Genomic DNA, 16,490 nt, shown 5'->3' with positions numbered 1-16,490 from the left:
AGAGTGTTCTGCCTGTTTTCCTCTAAGAGTTTTATAGTATCTGGTCTTACATTTAGGTCTTCAGAGTTTATTTTTGTGTGTGGTGTTAGGGTGTGTTCTAATTTCATTCTTTTACATGTAGCTGTCCAATTTTCCCAACACCATTTATTAAAGAGAGTGTCTTTTCTCCCTTGGACACTCTTGCCTCCTTTGTCATAGTTTAGATATGTGTGGGTTTATCTCTGGACTTTCCATCCTGTTCCACTGATCTACCCCCCACTTTTTAGTCACCCTCTTCTCCTACCTGACATTCCTACAACCACTTATCTATTTTCTTTCCCTATAGTCCTTCCTTTATATGAATGTCATATGACTGGAATTATACAATATGTAGCCTTTGAGTCTGACTTTTCTTATTCTGTATAATGTAGTTGAGTTTCATCCATGTTAGTGGTTGTTTCTTTTTATTACTGGGTAGTTTTTCATTGTTGTTTTCAGTTTGGGGCAATAATAAATCCACTATAAGCCACATTTACGTACAGGTTTTTTTATGAATATAGGTTTTCATTTCAGTTGGGTAAATACCGAGTAGTGGGACCACCTGGTCACATGATAAGTGTGTAAGTAACTTTATAAGATACTGCCAGGCTGGTGGTTGTACCATGTTCCATTCCCCAAAGCAGTATATGTGAGTTCCATCTCTTCTGCTTACTGTCAGTTTTGTTTTTAAGCATTTGAATCTCACTATGGCTTTAATTTACATTTTCTTAATAACTAAATATGTTGAACATCTTTTCTCGTATTTATTTGCCATCTGTAAATCTGTTTTGGTAAATGTGTTCAAATATTTGTCCATTTTTTCAACATGGATAGGCTGGGATACATTAAAATTAAGAATTTCTGTTCATTAAAAAAAAGCACTATTAAGAGAGTGAAAACGTAACCCAAGAGTGGGAGAAGTATTTGCAATACATTTATATATACATTTTTGTAATTGGGTTCTTTTTTTCTTACTATGTTGAATGTATTTATCTACTCTAAGTCCTTTATCTGATATGTGCTTTTGCACATATATTCTCCCAACCTGTGGGTTGTCCTTCCATTTTCTTAATGGTGTCTTCCAAAGAGCAGTTCTTAAATTTTGATGTTCAGTTGATCAGTTTTTTTTAATGTATCTGAAAAATTCTGCCTAGCCCAAGATCAAAAAGACTTTCTCTTAAATTTTCTTCTAGAAGTTTTATAGTTGAAGTCTTACATATAGGTCTGTTATCCATTTTTAGGTTAATTTTTGTATATAGTGCAGAGTGTGGACTGAAGTTCAGTTTTTTTGCATATGGACATGCAGTTGTTCCAGTACTGTTTGTCAAGAAAACAATTTTAAAATACTTTCTTTTGAATATGTAATGCATTCATATGATTAGTACACAATGGTTCACAGTGAAAATTAAGTCATTTTTCTCACCTTTGCCCTCAGTTCCTCTACTCCAGAGGCATCACTGTTACCACAGAGAGAGTCTCTGCATGGAAATGTCTCTACTGCCTGTACTTTCTTGGGGGAAGAGAGGGAAGAGAATAGCCTTTTTTCCTCAAAATAGTGGGCAAAGTAATACTGTTAAAAAGCTTAGTTCACAAGTCACTCTGCTTTAGCCTCACTTAAACAGTATGTACTTGTATCCTATTCTGTACTCACACACACACTCCTACTTAAGATGCTATACTTAAATAGACTGAAACAGCATCTAGACTGGCAAATTCTATTCTGATCTCTGCCACTAAATTGTTGAGTGTTCCAAAGTAAAAAACTTCTCTGCTGCATATTTTGGCACAGAATTGCAAGAATTTCTACCTTCCTTCCCTTATGTGATATGATAATGACAGCACAGTTATTTGTACTCTGTTTAAAGGGTGTTGTCCATGACCCACAAGTGGTGGTAATGTGGTTTTGAGAGAGAATTAAAGGAAGTATGAACTCTGTTAACAATGTTAACTTGGATTTAAGACGCATTATTATTTACAATTTACGTAGTCCTCTAATAGAGGTCCTGAAAACTTTTCATTGATGGCTTCAACACTTCCAGTAAACCACAAGTAGCCCTTTAAGTAATCCCAGAGTCTCAGTGCTTCTCTCACACTTTAGCATACATCAGAATTCCTGGAGGACTTGATATAACACAGATTGCTAGACCCCATGCCCAGAGTTTCTGATTCAGCGGGTCTGAGGAGGGACCTGAAATTCTACATTTTAACAAGTTCCCAGGTGACGCCGACGTTACTGTTCAGGAACCACGCTTTGAGAACCACACAGATAGATAGGAAGCCCTTGAAAAATCCAAGGCATGTAACAAAAAACTTTCGTCCAAGTGATAGTGCAGGACTCAACTGGCCAACAGTGCTAGGGAAGAATAACATACCTTTCTTTGATTTGTCAGCAGTGAGCACTTCGAGAAGCCTGGGGCGGGAGGAGAGACGGACACGGGACAGCTCTGTGCAGCGGCATTCAGATGTATATCTCGGCAAGCTGAGGGACAATATCATAGCCACAGCCCTCTTTATTTTCTAAGAACTACTCTAGAACTGCAGGCTTAAAAATCTTCTGTTGGCAAACGTGGCTGAGTCTGTGAAACCCTGTGTATACCCTTAGATAAAGCAGGTGAATCTTGACCTCCAGGTTTACTTTCTCAGCTCTAGTGTCCTGAGATTTAGAGTAGCTTTTAGTTTTAAACAGCAACAGTTTTTTAAAATTAACACAAAATCTTTACTGATAATCTTGTCCTCAACTACTTAACTATATTTGGTCATTCAAAGTAAGTTAATAATATTGCTAAGTTGTAAATTCTCTACATTCTTATGACTAAAAGGACTCAGACAAAATCACAGTGTCAAGATAATAACTTTCCTACTCTGAAAACAAGTTACATTTTATTAACATGACCTATTTATGATTACAACTGATCTTGAAGGCAAGTATGAATAAGACAGTCTGCCAAGGAAGTGAAATGTAAATGACTCAAAGGTGGCACAAAAAGGGGCAAGTGGAATGGGAAGTTCAAATATGTTCCACCTTGAAACTGAACCTTGCCTTTTCAAACTAACCCTTAAGTCTAAGCAGTCTATATCAAGTTGAGGTCATTAGGAAACAAAATAACATCTTGTAACCACTAATGAAAGTCACTGTTCTAAAAGTGATTTTAAAACAACCATAAGAATCAACTTTTTCAGAGCTCTGGAATCTAATTCAGAACTTACATCGGCCAGGGGACTGCTTAATGAAGAAGAGGACATCTGAGTTTTGGCCTTCAAGGAAATCTCTGACAGGTCACTGGCTGACCACCTGAGATAACCGAACAGAGCCATCCATGAGCACGCCAGAAGAGGAACAGTCTTTGCAAAATTAGTTTGGAAAGGTCACAAAACAAATGGATGACTACAATCCCTATCAGTCAACAGCAGCAGACTCTGAGGCAGGGGAGAACCTGATTCTAGTTACCACATTATAATGTTTAGATGTCCAGTTTTCAACAAAAAGTCACAAAGCATACACAGAAACAGGAAAGTAGGGCCCATTCATAGGGAAAAAATACCTCAACAGAAACTGTCCCTGAGGAAAGCCAGACATCAGACTTACTAGACAGACTTCTAAGTCAGTTATCTTAAATATGCTCAAAGGGCTAAAGGACTATGGAAAAAAGAAATAAAACCAGGCAAATGATGTTTGAATGCAATTAGAATATCAGTGAAGAGAAATTATTTTTTTTTTTTAAGTTACATATGCTAAAAGTTACATGCTAGAACTTGAGAAGGACTTAATCCCCACAGCATGTTCAGATGAATGTAAGGTGAGACGGGGCATTTGGAGCCTGTGTATGCTGGTATGACTGAGTTCATGTAGGACTGTAAAGCATCTGTTAGACAAGATATCACAGGAGCTGGGTTCCTGTTGACTTGCCATTTATTGGCTGATTTATTTTGGAACAGGCGTTGAACTGCTTATCCATAGTTTCCTGCTCTGTGAAATAGAGCATCTGTTCTACAGACACATAATGAAGATCCAATGAGACTGTACAGCAGTGCTGAAAATGTGAGGCATCCACTATGTTCATCCTCCACAGGAATCAACAACCTAATGATTAAAGGAAGAAAATGTTTAATATATATGCTACTGAGTTATCAGTAAAGGCACAGTGCTTCAGTTAAAGAATAAAGACATCTGCAGCTGTTCAGGTGGTCACTATGCCCAGAGGAGCAATTCCAGCCTCTTTGGAATTTCATCACTCTATCATCAGATGTTTTCCACAGTCTCTATTCCCCACTTGTTATCTCCCTCTGCTCACTTCTCCCAACGAAATTTACTTTCATACTTTAAAAATTAGAATAAATGTAAATGTTTAGTTTTTCAGTTATTTCTCCTTTCCCAGGAATTTTATGATATCTTTTAATATCACTTGAGGACAGCAAAGAAACAAAATCCAGATTGGATAAGCTTGGTCCTTTCTCTCTCATTATCCTGAGTGTTGATAGAAAGCAGTTTTAAGAAATTGTGAAGTGCAGAGTTAGTTTGTACATGCTGAACAAATAACAGGTAAGATACTGACTGGCTTCTTGTGAATACCATTTAGTCACAAGAGGGAGAACTAGCAGAAAAACAGTTGTACTGATGCCACAAGAGACTGATGAAGGGTATCTTGGTTGATTTGAAAGAAAAGGCATAAAAGAAAAAAAGGCACAAACAGAATCCTCAGAGAACTCTAAAACTGCTGTGGCCAGTAGATCTGTCTGGAACTAGTTTTCATCACAGTTCCTCATAAACAATCAAACTAAGTTTCATTTCCTTTAATCTACTCTCTGGTGTAAAAGTTAACAGTGAAATGACCAAAAATGCAGAAAGTCAAAGGAGCAACAACAGACATCCGGATTGACTGCGCTGATTGGTGAAACAGATACCTTCCAGTTAGCGTTTTGTTGTTGTTATTGTTTTAAGTAACACCCCAAAATCCACCTTGACAAAATTGATTATTAGGATCTGATTATCAGTCTCTCTGAAGGATTCCTGGAAGAGTTCTTTTCTTTGCATCGTTTAAAAATATTCCATTTACGGGCTTCCCTGGTGGTGCAGTGGTTGAGAGTCCGCCTGCCGATGCAGGGGACACGGGTTCGTGCCCCAGTCCGGGAAGATCCCACATGCCGCGGAGCGGCTGCACTCGTGAGCCATGGCCGCTGAGCCTGCGCGTCCGGAGCCTGTGCTCCACAACGGGAGAGGCCACCACAGTGAGAGGCCCGCGTACCGCCCAAAAAAAAAAAAATTCCATTTACATGAAGCTTTTCAGTGATAAACTTTCTCATAAAGTGTGGTGTTCCACTTTGAAATGCATTTGATGTTCTGGAGAAAGTAAGTTCTCTGGTGAATCGTCTCATGTCAGCAGACAACTTTGCTTCTCTTTATTCCCACCTCCTAAAACTTATATTTTTCTGTTTCTGTTTGGGGAATAGGTACAGAATTTTCACAGCTGTATTCAGGTAACTGAAGACTTTGTGTCTCCAGAACATCTAGTACAGTCATTTCATTTAACACAAGAACTGAGACTTTTGAAGGAAGAAATCAATTATGATGATAAGCTACAGGTAAGAGATGAGTTTTCTAACTAGCTCCTGTTCTCCAGGCTTTTTATATTCAGAATTATAAAACATGCGTAACAGCTTAGGCCATCATTGCCTAGTTTGTCACATTAGGATAACAACCAAAGATTAACACCAGTATTAAATTATATGACTAATTTTAACTTTCGGCTTAACAGTTTTGTTTTTTTAATTCTGGTGCAGTTTTCATTTGTTAATTTATCTCCTGCTGAAGTGATCAGAAATACCAACATCTCTTTCAGGTTAAAAATATCTTGTATCACGCAGTCAAGGAAATGGTGAGAGCTTTGAAGATACATGAAGATCAAGTAGAGGCTATGGAAGAAAATTAGGTGTGGTCCAGTTTGATGTTTTTAGGCCATTGAACTGGAATTACTTAGTCTTGAACAATGATATGTATGTACACTGACTTAAGCTTCATAAAACCATCAGTGCCAAGAAATTCTCTTTGTAGTAATTACTTGTTACTGACACCACAGCAGTATAGCATACATCACAGCTCCTGTGATTCAGTGATATTAAAACAAGCTAAATTTTAAAGCAGCAATTCATAGCTGTTTTTGTATTATAGTGTATATGATGTTTGTGAAAATGCCAGATTTAAAATGATGTATTTATTTTTGGAAAAAAATACAAAATTCTATGCTATATTGTTGATCAAGTGTAAATGTGACTATGTACAGTTTACTAAAATAACTGATATTTTTCACTACATTGAGACAGTTACTGTGAGAATAGGACACAAAACACCAGCTATTGCCTGCATTTGGGAAATTGCTGAATCGCACAGCATACATGTCATAATTAGAAAATTACTGCCAAATGATTGTAAAATTTGTAAAATATAAGGTATATAAAGTAGATACTAAATACAGACACTTCAATATTTTGTTGAAGCTATTGACTGTACAATTAAACATTTTCAAAAGGTGTAATTTATTTAAAATTGTCTCATTTTGGTAAAATTTATGTGAACTTTTAAAGCTAAATATTAAACTTAATATGCTATGTAAATATATACATATATACATTTAATGATGTATTTTTTTAAAACAAACATTGGCTTGCTTTTATTTGTTAAAGTGCAAGTGTTACATATGGCTTTGTAAAGTTGAGAGGGGTTTTACATTTTCCATTAAAAGGACTTTACCAAAAATTGGCTAGTCTAAGAGTTCTCCCTCTTGCTATGCCTATTACTGGGGGCTTTGTCATCATCAAGGTGACTACCAGGATTTTCTTGTGATACAGTGTCCTCTCCCGGAACATTTCCCTCTTGTCTTTGATTCTTGTAAGCTTTTTAAGCTTTCTTCAGATGTTATAGGTCATCACAAGTAAGTGCCTCCACTTTCTTGTCCTATGGCCCAGCTAATGAATACAGGTAACTCCAACATTTGTTATTTGTGAATAAATACATTTAGTTGAAAGAGGAACTCACTCATACATTAAAGTCAAGATCGTGAGAGTACGTGGTCACAGCAATAGCAAATAAGTGCTCTTCGCTGCAGAGATGCTGTCGCAGGGAGAAGAGAAGGAGAGAGTGGGGGCAGGTGGCAGAGAAGAGCCTGCAGTCAGCCAGCCTGGGTTGAATATGAGTTCTGTTACTTACTGTGTGACCTTGGTAAGCTGCTTTAATTTGGAGTCTTGGCTTTAACAGCTGACGCCCCTTACCAGTTGGTTGCTTGAGGCTCACATAGTCCTACCCTAACCTTACCTTTTGAATTTTACTGGAAATATGTAGCCCTCCACTGACACCTGCAGGATGTTGAAGGGATGGCCTTTTCTTATCTATCTATCTGAAAGCACATAGCTTAAAAGAAAAAACTGGTAGCCTAAGTTGTGACCTTGTAAGCTGCTTGGTTTTTATCCTGTTGCTTATGTCCACCATTTTTTAGTTCCAGGTAGGCTGTTATGCCACCCTTTACTCCAGGCAAGGTTCAGCCAGGAATGTGAGCAATTAATTACATTTCACATTAATACTCTACCTGGCACAAGGGTTAATGGGATGGATAATTACTACTTGGCCAGTGGTTTTAAAGGGGGGGGGGTGGCAGGGCTGATGAGTATGTGCATCTTTTGTAAGATACTGACTTTTTAGTACCATTTTTCCACAAGTGCCTCAACTCATTAAATGGTATGTTTTGCTTAAACGTTTTTGTATATTCCATCGGATTTAATTTTGATGTGAAATTAATTTCAAGCCCAGAGTAGACCATCTCCTTCTGGTCCCGTAAAGTCTGCCAGGGGCCCAAAGTCTTTTGTGGTTTTCTTCCAAAATGTTTTTGCTTCTCTTGCTGTTGTTTGAGCCACTTTTAAACCATCCTGCAACCCCTATAGAATAGCTGAAGCTAAGGCAGATCAAGCCTGGCAGTGTGGCTTTCAGAGAAAACCCATCTGATGAGAGTATGCTATCTATCGTCTGAATCCCATGCTAGTGACCTAATTCTTGGTAAGGGGTTGTGGGGGGTGGAGTGGAAAGAGAGGACCATAATGCTTGCGTCAATCATTAAAGACATCCTTTGACTTTTTATAAGGCTGGGGAGCTGTTATTGATCCAATTTCTGATGGACAAATTCCTCTGACCATTTACTTTGTCCCCTCCATCCTTCTGGTTGGCTCAGACGCTCCTCACATATGAAAGCATCAGAATATGGCCATTTCTTCCAGACAGTGAAGTAGTATTAAATGTGTAGAATAATTTGTAAAACTTCAAGGTCAAGGAGATTTTATAAAGGGAAACTTGTGCTGAATATTTGGGTCCCTCCTATTAAATTTATTCTAATGTCATTTGAACCTGAATATGAATTCCTTTTCCTGATTAATGAATTACTACATGCATGGCAGAATTTCTCTTCCGCCATGCATTTTGGGATTGTAGCACCCACAGAAATCATCGTCTAGTTCTCTGTTACTTCCCTTTGGTAGATAGGGTATGGGTTTAACGTTATCTAGGTAAGAATAGTGAGCCTCAAGAAAAGTGTACTCGTGTACACATACTATAGATACAGCATGTTCTATTTCTAGATGCCAATCTGTCAAAGCACAGACCAGATCAGGATTTTCAGCCATAGAAGAGGGGAAAGAAGATGACAATTAAAATCCTACAGCTATTCAGTATACAAAACACAATGAATTGGGGTGTGTAACAAGATATATGCCACCAGCCCTGTCACCAACATTCAGACTCAAACCTTTCCAAAGTCCAAAATTTATGACATTCCTGGCTATCCAATCATGAGGTTAACCTTGATGGTTATGTCTTGAAACTATATAGAAGGTACAGGAACTGAGTAGTAGTAAAGTCCTTCGGTTATCACAGTAATCAATCTGGCTCTTTGAGTGAAAGCAAAGTGACTTTCAAACAAAAATGAAATGTTAGTAAGCTGTGGGTCACTGGCTGCATACAAAGTGGCTTCCCTTTCTTGATTGGGGAAATTTCTACAGCTGACTTAAGCTGTTCAGTCAGTTCTCTGTATATGAGCCAACCAGCTGCAGCTAAGACTGGAGGATTGTCTGTGTTTTCTGTGCTTTCTCTATAAAAAGGATCTCAGCCCTGGGGTCAGTGGTGGGTATTGCGAGGATCTGTGTTGTACGTGTAGGTCAGAGCTGGACTCCATTTTGCAAGGTGGTATACTCTGAGGGACACATTAGGAGTTCAACACTGTTTTCATGCCCCCTAGATCTTGAATCTAGATTTGACAAGTGAAAAGATATGGATAGCTGGGTCAGTGAACAAATGGAAACGAGTAAGTGCAAACTGAGATGGGAACTGACTCCTTTCCCAGGACAGCTCGTCTAGTCCTCTGCCAGCATAGTGAGGATGATAACTGACTCACAGGTCCTATCAAACTATTGTAGAACACAGGACAAAAAGCAAAGAATCAAGGTAAGTCATACAGGTTTAATAAGTGGAAGAAGTTCATGATAAAGGGCATGCAGGGATCACTGCCCCCGGCCACACATGCCTCACAAAGCATGAGAGTTATAATACGTGGGGACATTTTAGGATAGAATTTATTATGTTTGGCACTGGTAATATGATAAATTATTCCACTAGGAACCTCAGGATTGTGCCATCAATGCTAAATACTATGTAACAAGTACAGTGGATCATTGCACAACACAGGCTTAGGGGCTCTGACGCCCGCACAGTCGAAAAGCCACATATAACTTTCTAGTCAGCCCTCTATCCAGTTTTGTGTCCAAGGATTCAAGCAATGTGGATCATGTATGTTGTACTATAGAATTTACTGGAAAAAGTCCACGTAAGTAGTCACACAGTTCAAACCACTGTTCAAGGGTCAACTAAGGTGTAAAACACATGGAAAGGGTGAATACATATTGCCTGGGGTTAAGGAAGGCTTCAGAGAGGTGGCAGTATTTGTACAATCCTTCAAGGAACAGAAAAAATGGGACACAGCGAATGTTGGGGACATATTAATTTGCCTTCGGCCCTTTTCCATAGACACATTAGCTGTTTGAGACTTCGAACATACTTTCAACAGTGACTTACAAAATCATTTACTCTTAAACTCTTGTTCTAGAGGAGGAGAGGGGTAGGAGCTGCTTCTGGGACTGCCATTATGAAAGGTGAAGGATTCGGTTCAATAGATACCTTCCAGGATATGTTATAGACAAGGAAGTGTAGTCTCATCTCCACCATATTCTTCAGTTACAGTAGATTATTTTCATATCAAACACCTGGAGACACTATGATCACTTGAGGTACTTTTCTTAGTCAACTGAAATTTTAGCCAACCTAACATTTATTATGTCCAGTCGTTCCTTTGGAAATTGGTAACCATATGTGGCATATAGGGGAAGTTTTCACCAAAATTTTCTAATAACTATAACTTATTCTTTTTGCAGAAACAAATGTTGTCAACACTTTGTTAGCAAACGTTTTCCAGATAGGGGAAAAGCCAGCCTACAACCTTTTCCAGCCTATAACCTTTTAGGAAAGGAGACAGAATCCCATTATACTTAATTCCTAAAAATCACAGCACCGTGCAAAAAGTCCAATAAAACCCACGGGACTTAAAGCAGGGGAAAATGGGGTTTGCGCATAACATTGAAAACCTTTATCAGAAACATTTTTTAAAAGGCAGTAGTGGTTTTACACAGGTTAAATAGTTAAGAAACAGATTAACACTACAAGTGTGGCACTTTACCTTGAAGAAGACTGGAGGTTTGCTTTGGAAGTGGGCGTCCGAAGGGTTGCAGCTTGTGACTGAGATATTGTGAAGTGGTGGAAGGAGGGTTATCTGAAATTAGAGGGAAAGCTGTAACACCAGATCTGGACGGGTATGGCTTAATACCACCGGGATAGTTCAGGTGCCATACTTAAGTTTTCCCTGCAGTCAAAATTGCCTCTTAGGCAAACAAAGTTCACATTATGCTCAAATTGTTCCCTATATATTAATCACGCTTGGGTATATCTGCCTTTTCAAAACAGCTGAACTGACTGTACAACAAAAGATTATTCAGATCAAAGCTTTCTAAAGCCAATGAACCCATAGGATTTCAGCAAGTTCTAGGACTAGTATTAAAAAGTTGGAACATCCATTTAATTGATTATCAATGACTTAGTCGTCCTGTCACACTCTCTCCCAGAGGAGAAATGAAAGTAGAAATTAAGCCCATTTAAATTGAGCCTGGTGACAAATGATTATGTATTCTAAAAAAAATGTACAAGCTCCAGAAATTGTACAGTCATGGGAAATTGCTGTTCATCCTGGTTAGTGGATCTTTGAGGCACTACATAGGACATCCTGATCTACTGTACTCTGCTTTCACATATGGTACCTGAGTTAGGGAGTCCACATTTTGGTCTCAGCATTCCATTCACATCTTTCCAACCATTAGCAGTTCCACTACTGTCAACTAAACTTTGGGGAGAAGGGTTTATTAAAAGTTAGGGATGACCACTAAGTTGCCCTGAAACTTTGATTTTTAAAACCTCAGAAATTTAAAAAATTGCTTCATCTCTTTTTTCCTGATTTATCCAGATAGGTGAGTACCAACAAGTATAAAGAACTGAGGGTAAAAGTGGGTGACCACTCTATTGGTTTACCTCCCACAAATCTTCATGTATTTTTCCACTTTACGGAGCACAGATGACATGTTATATAAAAACTGGTATTATGTTAGTTGGGAAAAAATGTCATTCTAACACATTTAAACTAAATATTTCTAATAGCTTTATAATCCCACAAATAGATTTATTATCACATAACCATGGAGTGGCAATGCTGTTTTTCAGCTGGGTGGAAAAACTGAGCCAAAGTCCAAATCTCTGTCTTGAATTGTGATCCCATTCTTTTGCCAGTTTTGCAGTAAATGAGTTATGTTAAAAAAATTCAACAAATTCCTCGAGTACTATATTCAACCTTAAAGACCAAAAGAAAGCAAAGGTCCTTCTAGAATTTACCACAATACTCAAAAGTGTTGGGTATTTAAATAAATGAAAATTGGTTTGTGACCTTATTGCTGCCTCTACAGAACTTTTAGTTTTTACTCTTGAAACAGGAATTTTGTGGTAGTGGTTAGCATCTGTTTCAAATACCTGGGCCCCTCCCTGGACAGCCATTTCCTCATAAGAACAGGGAAATAATCTGATCTAAAGCCAATAAAAAAAACCTATTGGTGGCAACAGAGGCCCTGGGACTTCATTATACTCTCAGTACTGAGATTTCTTTAGAGAATTAACTTCCAGGGAAGATAGGCCTGAAAGTCATCTGGTTCCTCAAATCAAGAATTCCTTTTCTCAGACCACAACCTCCCTTTCTTCTTTCTAGAAGCTATCTTTTACCTCTGGGAACCCCCAATGAGGCAGGCATTAGTCCCTCAATCCTACCCTACTCACTAATCACCTAAACGTATTGTATCCCTTGTCTTCCTGGACTCTGTTAACCTTCAAGATATTTGTATCTTGACTCCTTCACCTCTTTTCCTTTTGTCATACCGAGAAAACACTACCCTTTTTTTCCCCAATTTAATGTCTACCATAGAGAAACAAACGAAGGACCACAAAAACTGGCCCAAGCCTTACCAAGACCCTTTTGGCTACTGAGCCAAATATTTTCCATTCCTCAAGACCAGGACCTGACCCTGGCCCCCTCACTTTCAGGAAATGGGGGGAAGGACAATCCATATGCACCTCCCCCAAATTTCCTCATGTGTGTCTTGCCATGATCTGATTCTGACCAAGCTTACTCAGTTCCTCCTCCCCATTTCTGACTCCATGCCTTTGTTCTTTATCTAGGAAGCCATTTCCCCATCCTCTGACCACATCACTACTTTCATGAAGGCTACGCTACTTATTTTATAGTTTTAGTGGCAGAAGGAAAGATGTATATTTATTAAGTATCTGGTGCCTGTATTTCACATGACACTGATTTAAATATTTTTGCCTATACATAGCTATAAAACCACTCTTGACTATGAGAATATTTACTAGAGACCAACTAAAGATTTTTTAACTCTGCAGCCCACCACAAACTCCTTCAAGTGAACAAGAACCAGAAAGTTTCTCACCGTCCACTAGATGGCACTGTTGGTCTGCGGTGACTCTTAGAAGGACAGGCTTCCAACTGGAACAAAATAGACAAATTCTTAAAACAGTCATGCCACTTGCTCTGGCAGAGGTCTCCAATGAGGCTACACTGGGATTATGACAAAATATGATACAGATCACTGTCTAGAATGATTCGATAAGTAACAGCTATTATTATTACTACAGTTCATGTCTGGACTCTTCAAATAGGTTATAAACACACCCTAGAGCAGACTGCCTCACACTAGTATTCATTTTTTTTTTTTTTAGTATTCTTTTAAAACAACAAAACTTTAATCATAACTCCTCACAGATGAAAAGGGATAATACAGAAAATGGACATTAGGGTTTTCTGCAAGTGCTTGTAAGGACGAGCTCAACCTCCATCAGGTGGTCTCCAACTTCTCCTTGGGAAGCAGAGTAGCTGGGGTGCAGTGGCACAGTATGCACCTGAAGAGAAATCGGAATGACTAGGCCCCTTGGCCACAGTAGGAAAACTAGACAAGTCAACTGGGACCGTGTGGCCCAATGAAAACCACAGGACTGCTGGTCAGACCTCGCTTCTCTTGCCTCTGCTCCCAATCTGGTATAAAACTTCATGTAACTCCTAACCTTCTGGGCCTCCATTTCTTTTCTTTTTTTTTTTATTTTTTATAAAATAATAGGTTTAAATTAAAGGTCCTAAAAATTACAGCATCCAAAACATATCAAAACAAAAGTGACCAGCCAAAGCAATCTTGAGAAAAAAAGAACAAAGCTGGAGGTATGCTCCCTGACTTCTGGACTACACTACAAAAAACTACAGTAATCGAAACAGTATGGTACTGGCACAAAAACAGACGCAGAGATCAATGCAACAAACTAGCTCAGAAATCAACCCATACACATATGGTACTGGCACAAAAACAGACAGAGATCAATGCAACAAAATAGCTCAGAAATCAACCCATACACATATGGCCAATTAATCTACAACAAAGGAGCGAGAATATACAATGGAGAAAAGACAGTCTCTTCATTCAGTGGTGCTGGGAAAACTGGACATGTAAAAGAATGAAATTAGAACATTTTCTCACACCATGTAAAAAAACTCAAAAGGGATAAAAGACCTAAATGTAAAACCAGAAATCATAAAATTTCTAGAAGAAAAGAGGCAGAAAACACTCTTCGACATAAATCATAGCAACCGGGTTTTTTTTTTGTTTTTTTTTTTGTTTTTTGGATCTGTCTCCTCAGGCAAAGGAAACAAAAAGCAAAAAGAAACAAATGAGACCTAATTGAATTTAAAAGCTTTTGCACAGCAAAGGAAACCACTGACACAACAAAAAGACAACCTACTGAATGGGAGAAAATACTTGCAAATGTTATGACCAATAAGGATTATTAATATCTGAAATATATAAACAGCTCAATATTTTTTTTAAAAAGGGACTGAAGACCTGAATGGACATTTTTCTAAAGAAGACAGATGGACTTCCCTGGTGGCGCAGTGGTTAAGAATCCGCCTGCCAATGCAGGGGACACGGGTTCGATCCCTGGTCTGGGAAGCTCCCACATGCCGCAGAGCAACTAAGCCCATGCGCCACAACTACTGAGCCTGAGCCCAAGTGCTGCAACTACTGAAGCCCGTGCACCTAGAGCCTGTGCTCCACAATAAGAGAAGCCACCGCAATGAGAAGCCTGCGCACAACGAAGACCCAACGCAGACAAAAAATAAATTAAAAAAAATAAAAATAAAGAAGACAGATGGCCAACAGACACATGAAAAGATGTTCAACACTGCTATTCAGAGAAATGCAAATCAAAACCAAATGTCACCTCATGCCTATCAGAATGGCTATAAAATGGAATATTACTCAGCCATAAAAAAGTAAATTTTCTGCCATTTGCACTAATATGGATGGACCAGTAGGGTACTATGCTTAGTGAAATACATCAGAGAAAGACAAATACTGTATGTTACCACTTAAAAAAATAAAACAAATGAATATAACAAAACCGAAACAGACTCACAGATAGAACAAACTACTGGTCACCACTGGGGAGAGGGAAGTGGGGAGGGGCAAGATAGGGACAGGGGATTAAGAGGTACAAACTACTAGGAATAAAATAAGCTACAAGGATATATTGTACAGCACAGGGAATACAGCCATTATTTTATAATAACTTTAAATGGAGTGTAATCTATAAAAATGCCAAATCACTATATTGTACACATGAAACTATACTGTAAATCAACTACACTTCAATTAAAAAACAAAAAAAGTGCTTAGAAAGTGTTAAAAGCTGAAAGATAATGTATGTAACACTTTGAATTGACTTACCTAGAGACAAAATATTTCCATTATTTCAATAACCCTGTGTTAAAACACTAGGGATAGACAATGGCTTGAAGAACTATTTTGAAAATATCTTCTTATTCCCCCTTAAGCATGGTTTCCAAAGTATGGATTTACATGTGGTTACCATGGCAGTATAGCTAAAACTGTTACTACATACTAATTTTCTGAAAGAAATGTTTGTTTTTGTCAACATTCTGTGAGAAGCTAAAAGAACTCAGGACTATGCTTTCTAATGCCCCAATAGTTTATCTGGGTTCAAAAGCAAGAGGCCATCACGGAGTAAGGAAGGACAAGAGTCTACTCCCCTTCCAGTACCTGCATCGTTCACTCTCCTTTAGCGGAAGCAAGCTTTCCTTAAACCCCTTTCAGGGCCTTAAGCTAGACAGAGAAGAGAGGAGAACATCTTAAAAACAAACCTCAGCTAGGAGATGAGGCATGAGCCCTGTGGAACAATTAAACAAGTGTTTTTGTTTTAAGGACCTACTCCATGGAGACACTGCTAGGCTGCTGCAAATGTACCAAGTCATCTGGTCAAAAGGCACATACGTTCTATTGACAGACTCAAATCCAAAACCTAAAAACAAGATCAAACAACAGGACTAAAGAGTGTGAATAAAAGCTTCGTCTAAGACAATGGAAAAGTAAAATTAGTCCATTTAACATGAATTTAGTCAGTGGAAATGCATAGAACAGGGTCCTGCAAAATACATGTCAAACTGCTAAAAGTAACAAGAGGGAAGGGTCGGGGGAGACAGCAGAGGAAGGACTGGGGGGTGCCGTACGAAGTGTTCACATCAGAACAAAGCTCAGTTTTAAAAGTGAAATGGCTATGCTAATAATAGTTTATTATTGGCACAATCTTTCAAATCTCAAGTTTCATAAGGAAGGTTAGGCAAGCAAAGTATTCTCAGAGTCTAGGATACTACAACACCGAGATGGACAATTAACAGAGATTAGAAACTCTTATGATATTTTAAGAAACT

General features: G+C 38.4%; 1 protein-coding gene and 1 long non-coding RNA gene across 9 annotated transcripts in view; one reads left to right on the top strand and one right to left on the bottom strand.

The window, feature by feature from the left end:
* JMJD1C (jumonji domain containing 1C) overlaps positions 1-6,570 on the top strand; it is a 340,789-nt gene extending 334,219 nt beyond the window's left edge. For 5 of the 8 annotated variants that reach the window (XM_060108942.1, XM_060108952.1, XM_060108917.1 and 2 more), the window contains 2 exons: positions 5,467-5,598; positions 5,856-6,567. In XM_060108942.1, coding sequence (XP_059964925.1) covers positions 5,467-5,598; positions 5,856-5,945 — 222 coding nt within the window. In that variant the 3' untranslated portion in view covers positions 5,946-6,567. Of the gene's footprint in view, positions 1-5,466; positions 5,599-5,855 lie in introns of all 8 variants that reach the window. The other 3 variants (XM_060108909.1, XM_060108893.1, XM_060108900.1) reach the window with 2 other exon arrangements.
* LOC132496557 (uncharacterized) lies at positions 3,734-13,229 on the bottom strand. Its single transcript, XR_009533457.1, has 3 exons — positions 13,147-13,229; positions 10,782-10,874; positions 3,734-4,099 (listed from the first exon to the last, which is right to left on the bottom strand). It is a non-coding gene; the product is annotated as an uncharacterized LOC132496557 (long non-coding RNA).
* Between the last annotated feature and the right edge of the window lie 3,261 nt (positions 13,230-16,490).

Source organism: Mesoplodon densirostris, chromosome 1, assembly GCF_025265405.1.
Source record: "Mesoplodon densirostris isolate mMesDen1 chromosome 1, mMesDen1 primary haplotype, whole genome shotgun sequence".
NCBI lineage: Eukaryota > Metazoa > Chordata > Mammalia > Artiodactyla > Ziphiidae > Mesoplodon > Mesoplodon densirostris.
This window is presented reverse-complemented; position numbering and strand designations above follow the sequence as displayed.